The following is a 12,516-nucleotide window of genomic DNA, read 5'->3' on the forward strand; positions in this document are numbered from 1 at the left end:
GAACTTCCCTGAGTCTAAAATTATACTCAGCAGAGCTGGAAGAGTGGGGGGTAGTCATCAGAGTAGGAAGAGAGGGCTTGTAAGAAATTAAAGTAATTGGCCCTTCCTATTTTCCAGGGAGATTTCCGCGGTGTCCTTTGAAGCCTGTCAGGGTCATTGAAAGCTATCTTTGTGCTGGGTGTTTGTTTTGGGCAGTGAATGTGAAGAATGCGAGGAGATCCCCTGTGAGAGCCCCTCCTGCAGAGGGTGGCATTTCTCCGTGGCCCAAGACGTGGAGAATAAACACCCTAGTGACTTAAATAAACACCAACTTAATGATCCAAAACACTAACAAGGGAGATTGGGACTCTGAGCTCCCAATGCAAAGGATGGTCTCTGAGCAGCTGTGTGAACATCTGTCCATCACTGAGGGGAAAAATGACTTTATAAGTAAAAGTGACTACAGTTAAGTACAGTGACCCTTTCTCCCTGGAACTCAGTCAAAGCCATTTGGCATTAAAAATAATAATAATAAGAAGGCCTTAATATCCCTACCCCCACTTATAGATCAGGACAAGAAAGATAGGAAAGAGTAAGAAAGAAATGAACATACTAATGGTGACACAGATGGAGAAAAATCAAAATTATGAAACTGTCATGTCATAAAATAAATAGACTTCCTCTGGGGAGCAATATTTTACAAAGCACAAACAAGCCAATCCTGTTATCCTGAGTAGAGTTTTAATAAATAATGCCATTTGTTTCACTAATTTTAAAAGCTAAATACAAGGTACATCATTTTTGCCCCAGGCAAAAATAATATGGAGCCTACATGGTTACTGGGATTTTTTTCTGGACACCATCCGGCAGCACGGCAAAGAGCTCCTGTCCTGTCTGTCTGCTTTCTATTTGTACAGATTAATTCACAATGTTGCTATCCTTGTACGAGCTCCCTTTTGTTCTCCAAGCAGATAAATTATTTTACTTTCACAGTCTTGTCATAAATTTGTTAATAATACAAAAGACCTAACGTACGAATTCTGTGGAGAAAAGCTAGTGGTAAACAAAACTGCATGTCTAAGTAATAAAAAATAAATAAATACACCAAATTTGAATTCGCTCTTTTTCTGTCATATAATTAACTCAGTCACCATTCTTGGTTCAGGGGATGGCCTTCAACGTACCCTGCAATTCATAACCACCAGTAAGTAATAAAGAAAAAAAAAACCCTATTTTTTAAAAAAGGGGGGGACCCAATGACAGCAGTACACAACTCACCTTTCAGAAACAGAATCAGTACTCCTGGTGTTCTACTAAGTTTTAATTTAGACTGGTTTAGGTACAATGGAAAAGAAACCTGCAAACACATGCTGTTTTAGTAACAAATACCAGGTAGCCAGATTTGTTACGTATTTTTGCAAGCTAGAAACTAGGAATAGGAGAAACCCTTAACAGGAGTAGGCTACAGATATGAGAGCTTCAAGGGCATGAGAAGTAATGGCATTCAGGAAAGTGTTTTTTCACATTGGTACATTTTTTAAAGTTTGCCATAAAAAAACCCAAGAAAACAAACAACAACCAAAAAACCCCACTAAATTTGACAAAAATAGTTGTGTTACTAATGGTCACTTCTATTTCTAACTGCCTCACATAGAGAGCATTAAGACATTTAGGCACTTCTTTTTTTCCCCCTAATACTGTTCTTTCCTTTTAATCTACATAAAATTATTTAACACTAAATATGAAAAATGTAAACTTAATTTTCCCCATCAAAAAAGGTATAAGATCATATTTTTCCTATTCACCTTAAGAATGCAACCAGTTCCTCTCAGGCTGGAGGATCTTTTCACTGTTTTAACTTCCCTCTCTCTCTCCTTTTCATTTCCTTTTCCGCTTCTCAAAACATTTTCCATAAATAAATTAAGATGAAATAATTAAAATCCAGTTGATCTGTAATTCCATTCACTGAAAAAAAAAAAAAAAGAAAAAGAAATGAAAAAGGAAGCCTACTGAAGCAGGAACACGGGTTGCCCAGAACCAAGGCTGGGTAACTGGATGTTTTTGTTTGTTTGGGTTTTTTTTTTTCTTTCCCTGTTCTCCAAACTGGGAGGGGAAATGTAGAAGTGGAAAGAGTCGGAGAGAAGAGGGCACTACGTTTGAGATCACTGTTGGTTTTGATTTTTAAAAAGATATTTGTGAAAGTCCACCATTCCTTTATGCGCAAAGAACCCCAGAAACAAGCTGCAAAAAGTGTTCCTGATGTCTATTTACAAGTGTCCCTAGTTGCTGCTTCGAGGCCCCAGTCCCTCCCTTCTTAGGACCCCAAGTCCACCAAACTGGAGGTGAGGGGGCCCAGCAGGGAGTCCTGGAGCTGATGCTGGTGGGCTTGCAGGCTGTGCGCTGACTGTGAGGCTGTTAAACCCGGGAGAGAATAGTTGGAGCTCCTGGTGTGGCCCATGTTGCCCTGCAGCAGAAGGACCGAGTTCTGGTCTGGACTCTGGGGAGGTGAGAACTCTTCTTCTGAGCTGGACATGAGTGGCTTGCCCCCTTCCAGAGGAGAGAGCTGATTCTGCTTGTTGGAGGAGGAGTTATTGTTTTCCGTGTTCTCCCTAAGAAACAGAGGACAACACCATATGGTTAAAAAAAAAAAAAGTGTGAGATGGAGGGAGGGGAGCTGGAAGAAGGAAAGGGCCATTGTGCAATCAGTCACTGACCCAAATGGAGTTCTGCCCTCTCACCCACCCCACACAGTCCTGGCGGAAAGAGAGGAGGCCTAAGAGACTTGAGAAAGGTGATGCTGGGTCCTTTCCTCTTCCAGAATTTGCAAAGTCAAATCAGCAGGGCTGATTTGAAATGCACAAAAATTATTTTTAAATTTTTGTTCTAACAGTTATTATTAAATACCTATCAAGGCGTGAGTACCACATTTAGAAGTAAAGAAATCTGAAAATCTTCCAACAAATGGTAGTTGGTGATGAAGAAAATGACGGGGGGGTGGGGTCCAACAGGGCCCAGTGCACAGATGTTTGGTGGTGAATCAAGTCAATTGTCCCGTTCCCATCTGAGGAAACAATTAACCATCGAGTTTCCCTGCCGCTGCCTGGAGGTTGTGGTTTCAGAGGCACAGGACAGGTCATGGGAAGTGGTGTCCAGAGCGGCCCAGTGACCTGAGTAAACACAGGGAGCGCAGCCAGTCTCTCCGATTTCATCAGGGAGTGGGCCCTCTGGCCTGGCTTAAAGGACGGCCGTTTTGTAACAGACGTCTAAATGGAACTGTACTGTCCCTGGCCCGGTGTTATTCGCTCAGTCCTCAGTGCCTCACGGTGCTCTTTCAAACTCCCTGCGGACACCCACACCGGTGCACCCTTTCCCGGCAGGGGAGCGTCAAGACCCGGCACAGCCTGAGCGGGTGTGATGTACCGGGGTGTCAGCCTGGGCGCTCGGCGCTGGTAAACTGTAAGGTCCGAAGCCCTCGCGCTTCTGCCTCCAGAATGCTCCCACCCCGGAGTTGCCTGTCTCTCCAACTCTCCCCATCTCTCGCAGTCTCTCTCTCCCAAAATGCCCATCTCAGCTGAATTTCTCCAGACTCTTGCTTCCCAGAGGGAAACAAGGCGGCGACTTCTTCGGCCCCCAGGCTCCGAAGCAAACAAAAGAAACTCGGCCGACTCGGGCGTTCAGGTTTCCCCTAAACTGCTCAACTCCCCGGAGCGCTCTCCCCGCCGCCGCCGCCGCTCCCCAAGGCTCTTCCGAATCTCGGTCGGAAACTCTAGAGCACAAGAGTGGAGCCGGGCCAGGTGGCCAGGGGTGTTCGCAAGAGGAGGGGGGAGGCAGAGACAGGTTGGGAAAAAAATGTTGGCTTCTGTGTTCTGGAGTGAGAGAAGTCTGAAACTGGAGACCTATTCCTCGCCCGGGTGAGCGGCGCGGACAGCGGGCCGGACCCGCCGCGGCGCCCGGCCACGCGCGAGGGAGCCGACGACGAGCAATCAGTTCTGGGCTTGGGGCGCCGGGGAGTCAACGCAGCGCCAACCCTCCCAAAGCGCTCTCTTCTGTGGACTTCTTTCGAAAGACTCCTCCCTTTGTGCAACTTAGTGCGGATGGAAGCGACCTCTCACCCAAAAGACTGCCAGGAAAGCGCGACTAAAGGACCGGGCGGGAGTGGAAACAGCAGAAGTTTCAGGCCAGCTTCACCTTTCCGGGGTGCGAGAGGAGAGAGGTTCGAGACCCTCAGCCCCCACTGAACCCCTCCCCCGCGATACCAATCACCATTTCCCTTCTGCTTGATCTAAAAACGCACTCTCCACCCGCCACTCCTCTCCCCCTAGCCAGCCAAGAAGACATGAAAAACAAACCTAGCGCCAACATTTCCCGACACTCACATCCCAGGAAATCCACGCGCGGACACTCAAATCAGATGAACACCGCCCCACACCCTCCCATCCCTAGCAAGCGATCTCAGAGTTCATGAACTTTCGCCGCAGTGCCGCGGAGGCCGGGGCGCCGCCCCGCGGAGCGGCTCGGGCCAGAGGGGTGATCGAGGTGGTTGGTGCCTGCGGGGGTGGAAAGGGGCGGAGGGGAAAGGAAGGCTTCCCAGGGTTGCCCGATCTGCGGGAATGATGCCGCGTACCTTTCCTTGGCCTCGGCGGCCCGGTCTCTTTGCCTCCGGTTCTTAAACCAGTTGCTGACCTGGGTGGTGGTGAGACCGGTGGCCTCGGCCAGCTCTCGCTTCTCACGCGGCGAGGGGTAGGGGTTATGCGCGTACCACTCCCGCAGCACGCCCCGCGACTTCTCCTTGAAGCAATAGCTGGTCTCCTCGCCGTCCCAGATGGTTCGTGGCAAAGGGAATTTTCGGCGCACCCGATATTTGCCCACTGCGCCCAGGGGCCGGCCGCGTAACTTCTCGGCTTCCACGTAGTGAGCCTTCAGCCACAGTTGTTGCAGCTTGGGGTGATTGTGAGGCGAGAACTGGTGGCTCTCCAAAATCTTGTAGAGCTCGCGGAAGTTGCCGCGGTGGAAGGCGACCACGGCCTTGGCCTTGAGCACGCTTTCATTCTTGTGCAGGTGGTCGCAGGCGGGCAGCGACCACAGGAACCTGCCCAGGCGCTCCAGGTTCCCGCCTTGCTGCAGAACCTCGCACACGCACGCCACTTGCTCCTGTGTGAAGCCGAACGATGGCAGCATCGACATGGCTGGGGCCTGCCGGGGCGCACTACCCGGGCGCACGCGGCAGGGAGCAAAGCCGAAAAAGCAGGGGGAGGCAGCCGCAGGGAGGGGGGCGCGGCAGCTTCTAACCCCCTCCCTAGGCTGTGCGAAGGCGTAAAAGCGAGTCGAGACTTGAAGACGGGCGGCCGAGTAAGTGGAGGAGGAGTAGAGCGCGCGCTGGAAAAGGAACGGCCGGCTCCCTCCGCAGCTTTTCGGGCCTCGCTGGCTCCTGCCTCTGGCCGGGTGGATGCTGCTCGTTGCCGGGGAACTTGGTTTCTGTTCTCCCTGCAGCTGCCTTAAAGCGCGCAGCGTCTTCGGCGCGCTGATTGGCTGCGGGCGGCGCCTATCCGGGACTGGCCAGCCTGCGCGCCGCCCGGCCGGGCCGCGAGGCCGCGCCGCCCCGCGCGGGGAGGGCGAGGCTGTACAGCGAGGGATAGGGAGTGGAGGGAGGAGAGGGAGCGCGAGTGGTGGGAAGCGAAGTGGGGAGGAGGGAGGGAGCGGCGCTTCCCGGGGACGGGGGGCGGTGGGAGTGGGTGAGCGCGTCAGGACCTTGCAACATGAGCCCCCTCTGCTGTGTCACCTAAGGGCAGCCGCGCACATCTTTGCACAAATCAATGGCTCCAGACTTTCTAATTCCCCTCCTCTCCCTGCGTACCTCTGTCCCTGTCCTTTGCAGACTTGCCATTTCCCGGTGAGCTCATATTTAATTACCTTAATGTTGGAATGAATAAGTAATGGATTGATGAATAGCTTATGGAACGCGATAAATAATACAAGAGTAGACCAGTCCTCCAGGCTGCAGTCGCTGCAAGAATGGCTTCTCTCCTGGCTGACTTCAGCTCCAGGAGCCAAACCTAATTTCCTCCCCTCTTCTCTCCTGCCCCCACCGCCCTCCAAAGCGCACAAATACTCCCAGCTGTATAGCGCTTCCCTCATTCTCAAAAGGCCGCGACTATTTGGGACCACGAGAAGAGTTGTGTAGAGCATAGTTGCTGAGCAAATAGAGGTTCCAAGGGTTCATTTGCGATTCGGAATTTTAATGATCTGTGGTTTAAGTCGGCCGGCAGGCTTCTGGACTCGGTTTCCCTATCTGTGCGGTTGCCACCTCTGCTACTGAGGAATGCTGAGAAGCTTTACTTGCTATTAGCAGAAATGCTTTGGGAACATCGCACGAAAGGCGCTGGATGGGGTGTAAATTAAATAAAACTGTGTCCGGCTCCAATAGCCGTTCGGTTGTAACATAATATTGCCCTGGTCTTTGAGGGACACTGCCCTCAAAGCGAGGACGACCGCGGCTCCAAGAAGATTAAATAAAGAGGGGTGTGTGTGTGTGTGTGTGTGCATGTGCGTGCGTGTGTGTGTGCATGTGCGTGCGTGTGTGTGTGTGTGTGTGCGCGCGTGTGTAGATTGCAGTGCTGGCCTATTTTACTGCTAGGGACTGAGAGATGTCTTGCAATTTCAGTCCCATCATCTGTTATTTCGTGTATGTGTGGAGAATGCTTAGTAAAACTACACAAACAAATGGGGCTGTAATTATCTTAAGCCTCATTTGCACACCTTGTTGCAAAGCAATTATTAAAAAGATTTTGAAAACAATTAGCGTCTCTAAATAGAGATAATCTATTGTCAGTAGCTGAGACTGGCAGGAGATAAGAACAATGCATGGAGATAAGGGGAGCCAAAGGGTAGAAGGAGAGTGACTTTATGACTATACTTATCTCTGATTAGATAAGTTCAAAACAGAATTTTAAGTACACTTCAAAAATGCTTTTGATTTAAATGCGTCCTCTTAGTAAATGAGGAACAAACTCTAGGTTCTTTAAGTTTGCTTTTCTTCTTTAAATATGTTTTGGTTCCATCAGCAAGAGCATAGAATCACAGAACCATTTACATATTGAGACAAAAGTGGGAATGGAAGAAGGAGAAGCACTGTGTGGGTTTCCCCTTGTATTATTTAGATGGTTTTAAAACAATGCACCCATTCCAATGCACCCTGCAATGTACATCTTAAAGTCATGAAGGGTTTCCACACCTTACCCACCCCCATCTGTCTCTCTGGAGACTGAGTAGTCACCAAGCTGCTGCTCCGCTGAACTCCCAAACAAAGCTTTCTGCATCTTTGAAACCTTGAAACCCTTCAGTATCCTAGGCAATTAGAACTTGGAAGCAAATGCTGATATTTCATTATGTTTGGGATTATCTTTAAGTGCATTTAATGGGTGCATATTATTTCAAGAGAACCCCTACCACATGGTGTGCCGAATGACTTACTTTCTAAACTGGAAACCTGGCAAAGCTGAGTCCAAGCCCATGTGTCTGGTAATTTTCCCTCATGGTCTTATTTTAGTGCTCATGATGTTTCATATGAAGTCTTGAAGAGCTGCAGTGTCCTGCCAGAAGGAATGTCTCTGCTTGGAACAGTCCTTATTGACATGGCAGCTGTGTGCGGACTGGAAGGGGGGTTTAAACTCGGCTCTAAAAAATCAGTTAATACCCTAAAGTCTGGAGCAAGTGCGCAGAATTACAATGTGTGTGTGTGTGTGTGTGTGTGTGTGTGTGTGTGTGTGTGTGTGTGTGTGTGTTGGGGGGGACAGGGGGAGTCTGTAAATATAACCACGTCTCTTAAAAGACAAAGGGTAAGTTGAGTATGGGATGTACTTTGTAATTAACAATTTTGTATAAGGAAATGAGGCACAGCTTGGACAAATAAGGGCAGGTATAGATTTACAGGGAGCAGAGAGATGACAATTAGACACCCACCACCTTCCCCGCCCCCCGCCCCCCCTCCCCCGGTTTCCTCCAGACCTCCCTGCCCACTTCTTTTCATCTCTCTTCAAAAGGAATCAAGACGCACTAGACGGTGGCGACAACTGGGAAGACGACTGTGCGGATGCGGCGATTGCGGGCACTGGGGTTGATAAGAAGGGGTGCTCGTCCTTGGAGGCCGTGCCCTGGCCGCCAGCCTTTCTCTCCCAGTGTTCAGTCCAGTAGATCGCACAATTAGAAAGGAAATGTGCTATTCGCTTTGTACCAACGAGCCTACCTGCTATTTCGATCCCTCGGTTAGGGAAACCAATTTTTATAAATGTTAATTATTGGCTCGGATATATAAGGTTTCCCAAAATGGAACCTTTCACTGCAAACCACTAAAAGAGGTAAAATGACATGAATTTACAAACCACATAAACCAAACGATCCATTTTAAATCGCACACAGAAAGGTTTGAGTTGTTCTAGTAACTTAAAACCTTTTGCTGTCAATGCAAATCACAAAAAAAACAGAGATTCGTCGGAGATTTAAAGGCGACGAACAGCACGAGCTGCTGCCCTCGCCGCTTCGTGGGTCCCTAGGGTAACACAGCTAGAAAGGGGCTCCCAACACCAGGTTTCTGCTCTTCTGTGCCGCCTCCGTGCAGGTAACCGCCGGGTGCACACAACTGGTCTGTGGAAAGGTCGATGCGGAGGCATCAGTTGGTGTTGGGGTTTCTCGGTCGGGTTAACACAAGGCCTTGTGTCCTCTGGCTGAGACCCACTTATTTCCCTTCTGGCTTGGAGCGAGCTGCTTGGAGGCTCCTGGCCCGCTTTCTTGGAATTCTTTTGCCATCAAGAACGTCAGCGAGGATTCTATTCTACCTACAGATATTTGAAAGGGACGGGCTTTGGAAGGTGTTTCATCAATGAATTAGCGTCGTCGCTCTGGGGCAGTGAGGATCCCAAATCCTGGCTGAAGTGACAACGTTCATCTTTTTCCTTTACTTGGTCGGAAACTCCAGGTGCCCTCGACCCCTCCAAATGCCGGGCTCCGAGGACGGCGAGGCGCCGGAGCAGCCTCCCACCTGCCTCCTGAGGGACGCAGCTCCCCGCGAGTTCTGGATAGGCCGAGGGCTCAGGCAGGGCGATGTGCGGACCCGAAGGAGAGAAATCCAAAACCAGTCCATTAGTAAATGAGTTTTGTGTTGTCAAGGTTCTTTCCCATCCACTTGCTGCTCTGAAAAATAGATCACGTTTCGTTATCTTTAGTGGGAATCTGCAACGTGACACCGGATCCGCGCGGCCCCCGCCTCTCTCCCTCCCTTCCTTCCAGCCTCGCTTGGCCGGGCCAAGGGGAGCCGGGCGGCCTCCTTGGCTTATTTTTGAACAATGAAGATTTGTCTGTTCCCCTAATATATTTATGTATGTATGTATGAAGGGAAGTTTTCTCCTGGAAGCGGGAAGCGCGCGACCAGAGCCTCTCGCTTCCTTGGTGCGAAAACGCAGCGCCAGCCCAAGACGCCGGGAGACTGCCGTTCCCCGCCCACACCTGGACAAACAGAGCCGGCAGCGATCCCGGCTTGCAGCTAAAAACCCTGCCGCCCCGCGCGGCTCCTGAAAATACAGTCTCCACATTGTCTCGGGGTCGGGGAAGGGAGAGAGGAAAGAGAAGAACAGGCAGAGACACACCGCCGCGAGGGAACCACAGTGAATGGGGACCGTGCTGGAGTGGGTGTGCGTGTGTTTGGGGAAGTTACCCTCTCCCTCCGTGTGCGTCTCCAGGTTTGGTCTCTTTCTACTCATTCTCTCTTTCAGCCTGAAAGAGGAAGCTCATTCATCCTCTGTGTGAACCTCTGATTCCTTCATTCTCTTTTACTGCCTCGTATCTCCATCTCACCCTCTGTCCGTTTCGTTCCCTCACTGTCTCCTCCGCGATTCTCTCTCACACTCTCTCTGTCCAACACCCCGCCCCCACCCCCCACACACCCTCTCTTCTCTCTCTGGATCCCTCTATTTCTCTTTTGCTTTCTTCTCTCTTTTTCTCTCTCCTTCCTCAAAGCTCTTGACGCCTGCGCCTGCTTCCCCAGGACCAGGCGCTGTGAGGTCTCATAGACCATGCTGTGCTGATATCCTGCACCCAGGCAGTGCCTGGTGAGTAGACTCTGAAGTCCTGGCAGGGGCATCTGGCTCAGTTGGTAGGGACCCACCACACGGAGTGGTGGTGTAGTCAACAGGTGGGGGTGCCCATGAAGGACTGAAGAAGGTGGGTTGGCCACCTGGGGGAAAAGGGCAGATTTAAGCTGCTCTCTGAGAAGGCATAGGCCCAGAGACTTGCCAACCACCAGATTTGAGTCAGAAGACACCATTCAACATTAGATGCCAAGCACCTTTCTGGAAAGTGAAGGACAGTGTTGTGAGAATCTGTTCTTAAGAGCCTAAGATGTTCTTGCCTCCTTTGCTTTATTAATATTACCTCAGGGCAAGACTCCTTATCTTCCATTGAGTTTCCAATCCACTTTTTTTTTGGTCAACTAATGTACATCCTGAATACTGCATCTGTCTAAGCTAAGAAGAATTTCCTTTTGGGAGGTGAAAGCCTGCAGTTACTCCTGTTCAGAGGAAAGTGCTAGTGATGGTAATGCAGGGTGACACTAAATAAACAGTTAGGGTGGACTGGAAAGATGGAGTTAATTATCCAGTGAGCTGCGTTTCAGCCCAGACCATCAGGGGCTGATTTGTTTTGGCTCATGGTCCAAGGAAGGAGACAAACCACTCTCTTCTCTACATCTCTTAGGGATCCTGATCGATCCTGTCTCAAACAAAACAAAAATCACTACCCAGGTATCACTGTTTCAATTAAAATTTAGTGTATTACTCCTCTGCAGATTCTACAAAAATGTCCACTCCATTGCCCTCTATCTCTTGAGAGAAGACCCCAAATGACTCACAAATAGATTCTCTAAATCTTTTTGTAGAGACCCATTGGTAGGAAGTGAACATCCAGCACTCCCACCCCACCCCCACCCCCCCATCTCTTCACTTACATTTTTACAACAGGCTTATAAAACTATGTGTTTATAAAAACCGAGATCTTAGTCTGGTTTTCACGATGATTCCCCGCCCCCCCCCAAAAAAATCAGGCTTCGTGAAATTTTAGATGCAATTAGATTTATTGTTTTCGTGATTCACTGACTATCCGGTTTCCTCAGGTAAGCCGGCACTTATATATAAATCCTAGTAACTTAAAACTTCTCCCTCCCCACTTTGCTTTTCCCTCCCTGCCTTTGCCCACCTCCCCTCCCCGCCACATTCTGATATTAATAATCCCCGGCTGCCCCTCTTTCCGGGTCATTACGGTACTGCTGGTCTCTAATCAATCCTAATGCGATGGCAATTGGAGTCCCTGATGACTGCGGCTCGGGTTTCTTGTAATGGCTCTACCACATTTTCCTGGACCTCCTTTAACCTGAGATGCCAGGGGGACGAGTCCCTTCTCGGCTGCTGATTACTTCAAGATGTGGGGGCTGGTTTGCGCAGAAAGGGAAAGAGACACGCGCACAGCGTGGCTACCACTGCAGGCTGGGCCGCTGGGGCGAGCAAGGCGTCTGCGCGCTGGGAACCGGCACCCGAACGCCTTTGGCTACTTTGTTTTCTCCCCATTTTCCAGGCCCAAACTCACCCTGGTGGACCAAGATGAAGATTCTTAAAGGTTTTTTGTATTTGTTTTTCCCCCTCTGGTGCGGAGACGCCTCATGGCCTCTCCAGTTCTCGCAGGTTCCCACCCTACAGCGTGCGCCAGGACTCCCGGGCCAGGCCTGCCTCTCGCTCAGGAGGGAACGCCTCGCTCCGGTTCTTCTTTCCTTGTGGCTGTCTTCTCCCAGTGCCATTCTCCCGCTCCAATTTTAGAGCAGTTGTCCTGAAGCGGAGCTGGATTCTTCTTCATCTCTCCCTCTGACCCTTGACCTCTCTTCCCTTTTTTATCCCAGCAATGCCTGAAGCTCCCAACCGCTTCCTGACCCAAAGCCGAGGCCAGAAGCTTGGCCCTGTCTTGTCGGGATTTGACCCTATCTCTCACGATTCATGAAGGAGACCATCGCTCTGAATCCTTAAGCTCTAGGAATAAAGCCCAACATTTCTTGCCGGTTGGTGCCCTTGGGAGAGAGAACCAAGAGCGGGAACTTGCGCCCTACCTCCCTCTCCCTGGCGGATGTCTTCCAGCTCGTCTCCCTACCCCTATCCAGGCCCGGCAGAAAAGCGATCAGCACGTTCGCGGCATTTGTATTCTTCCATTTCTCAGCCCAAAGCCATTTAGCGTAACCCGAGCCCAGGATAATTGCCACGTTCCTGCCGCGATACTTTAAAAAACAAGATAATGCTTCTGAATTGCGGAAGAAAGTGCTGTGGACAAATTGGGCGCTGAGCTGTCGAGAAGGTTCGCTTTGTTAGGGGCGGCCGGTGGTTTGTGACTAGATTAGTTCATTTCTGGGAGCCGCCTGCGCTCTGCAGCGGGGTGAGCCCGAAGCGAACTGTGGGGAGATCTAGGGGAGCACTTCAGGCCTCTATGTCGGTGCAAGTCCACGCCGTGGAA

General features: G+C 50.2%; 1 protein-coding gene across 1 annotated transcript; it reads right to left on the reverse strand.

Moving 5' to 3' along the window:
• Window positions 1-701: 701 nt before the first annotated feature.
• On the reverse strand, window positions 702-5,436 carry SIX1 (SIX homeobox 1). The gene is made up of 2 exons (XM_020893957.2): window positions 4,604-5,436; window positions 702-2,588 (listed from the first exon to the last, which is right to left on the reverse strand). The coding sequence occupies exons 1-2, from the start codon at window positions 5,161-5,163 to the stop codon at window positions 2,294-2,296; spliced, it is 855 nt and encodes a 284-aa protein (XP_020749616.1). The 5' UTR covers window positions 5,164-5,436; the 3' UTR covers window positions 702-2,293.
• Window positions 5,437-12,516: the final 7,080 nt, after the last annotated feature.

The sequence above is a fragment of the Odocoileus virginianus genome, chromosome 6 (genome assembly GCF_023699985.2).
Source record: "Odocoileus virginianus isolate 20LAN1187 ecotype Illinois chromosome 6, Ovbor_1.2, whole genome shotgun sequence".
In the NCBI taxonomy this organism is placed as follows: Eukaryota; Metazoa; Chordata; class Mammalia; order Artiodactyla; family Cervidae; genus Odocoileus; species Odocoileus virginianus.

Bases quoted from the DNA above. Each gene is read 5' to 3' on its own strand.
- SIX1 (XM_020893957.2), bottom strand. From the start codon at position 5,163: ATGTCGATGCTGCCATCGTTCGGCTTCACACAGGAGCAAGTGGCGTGC. The intron at 2,589-4,603 runs GTACGCGGCATC...TCTGTTTCTTAG, and splicing joins GCCGCCGAGGCCAAGGAAAG to GGAGAACACGGAAAACAATA.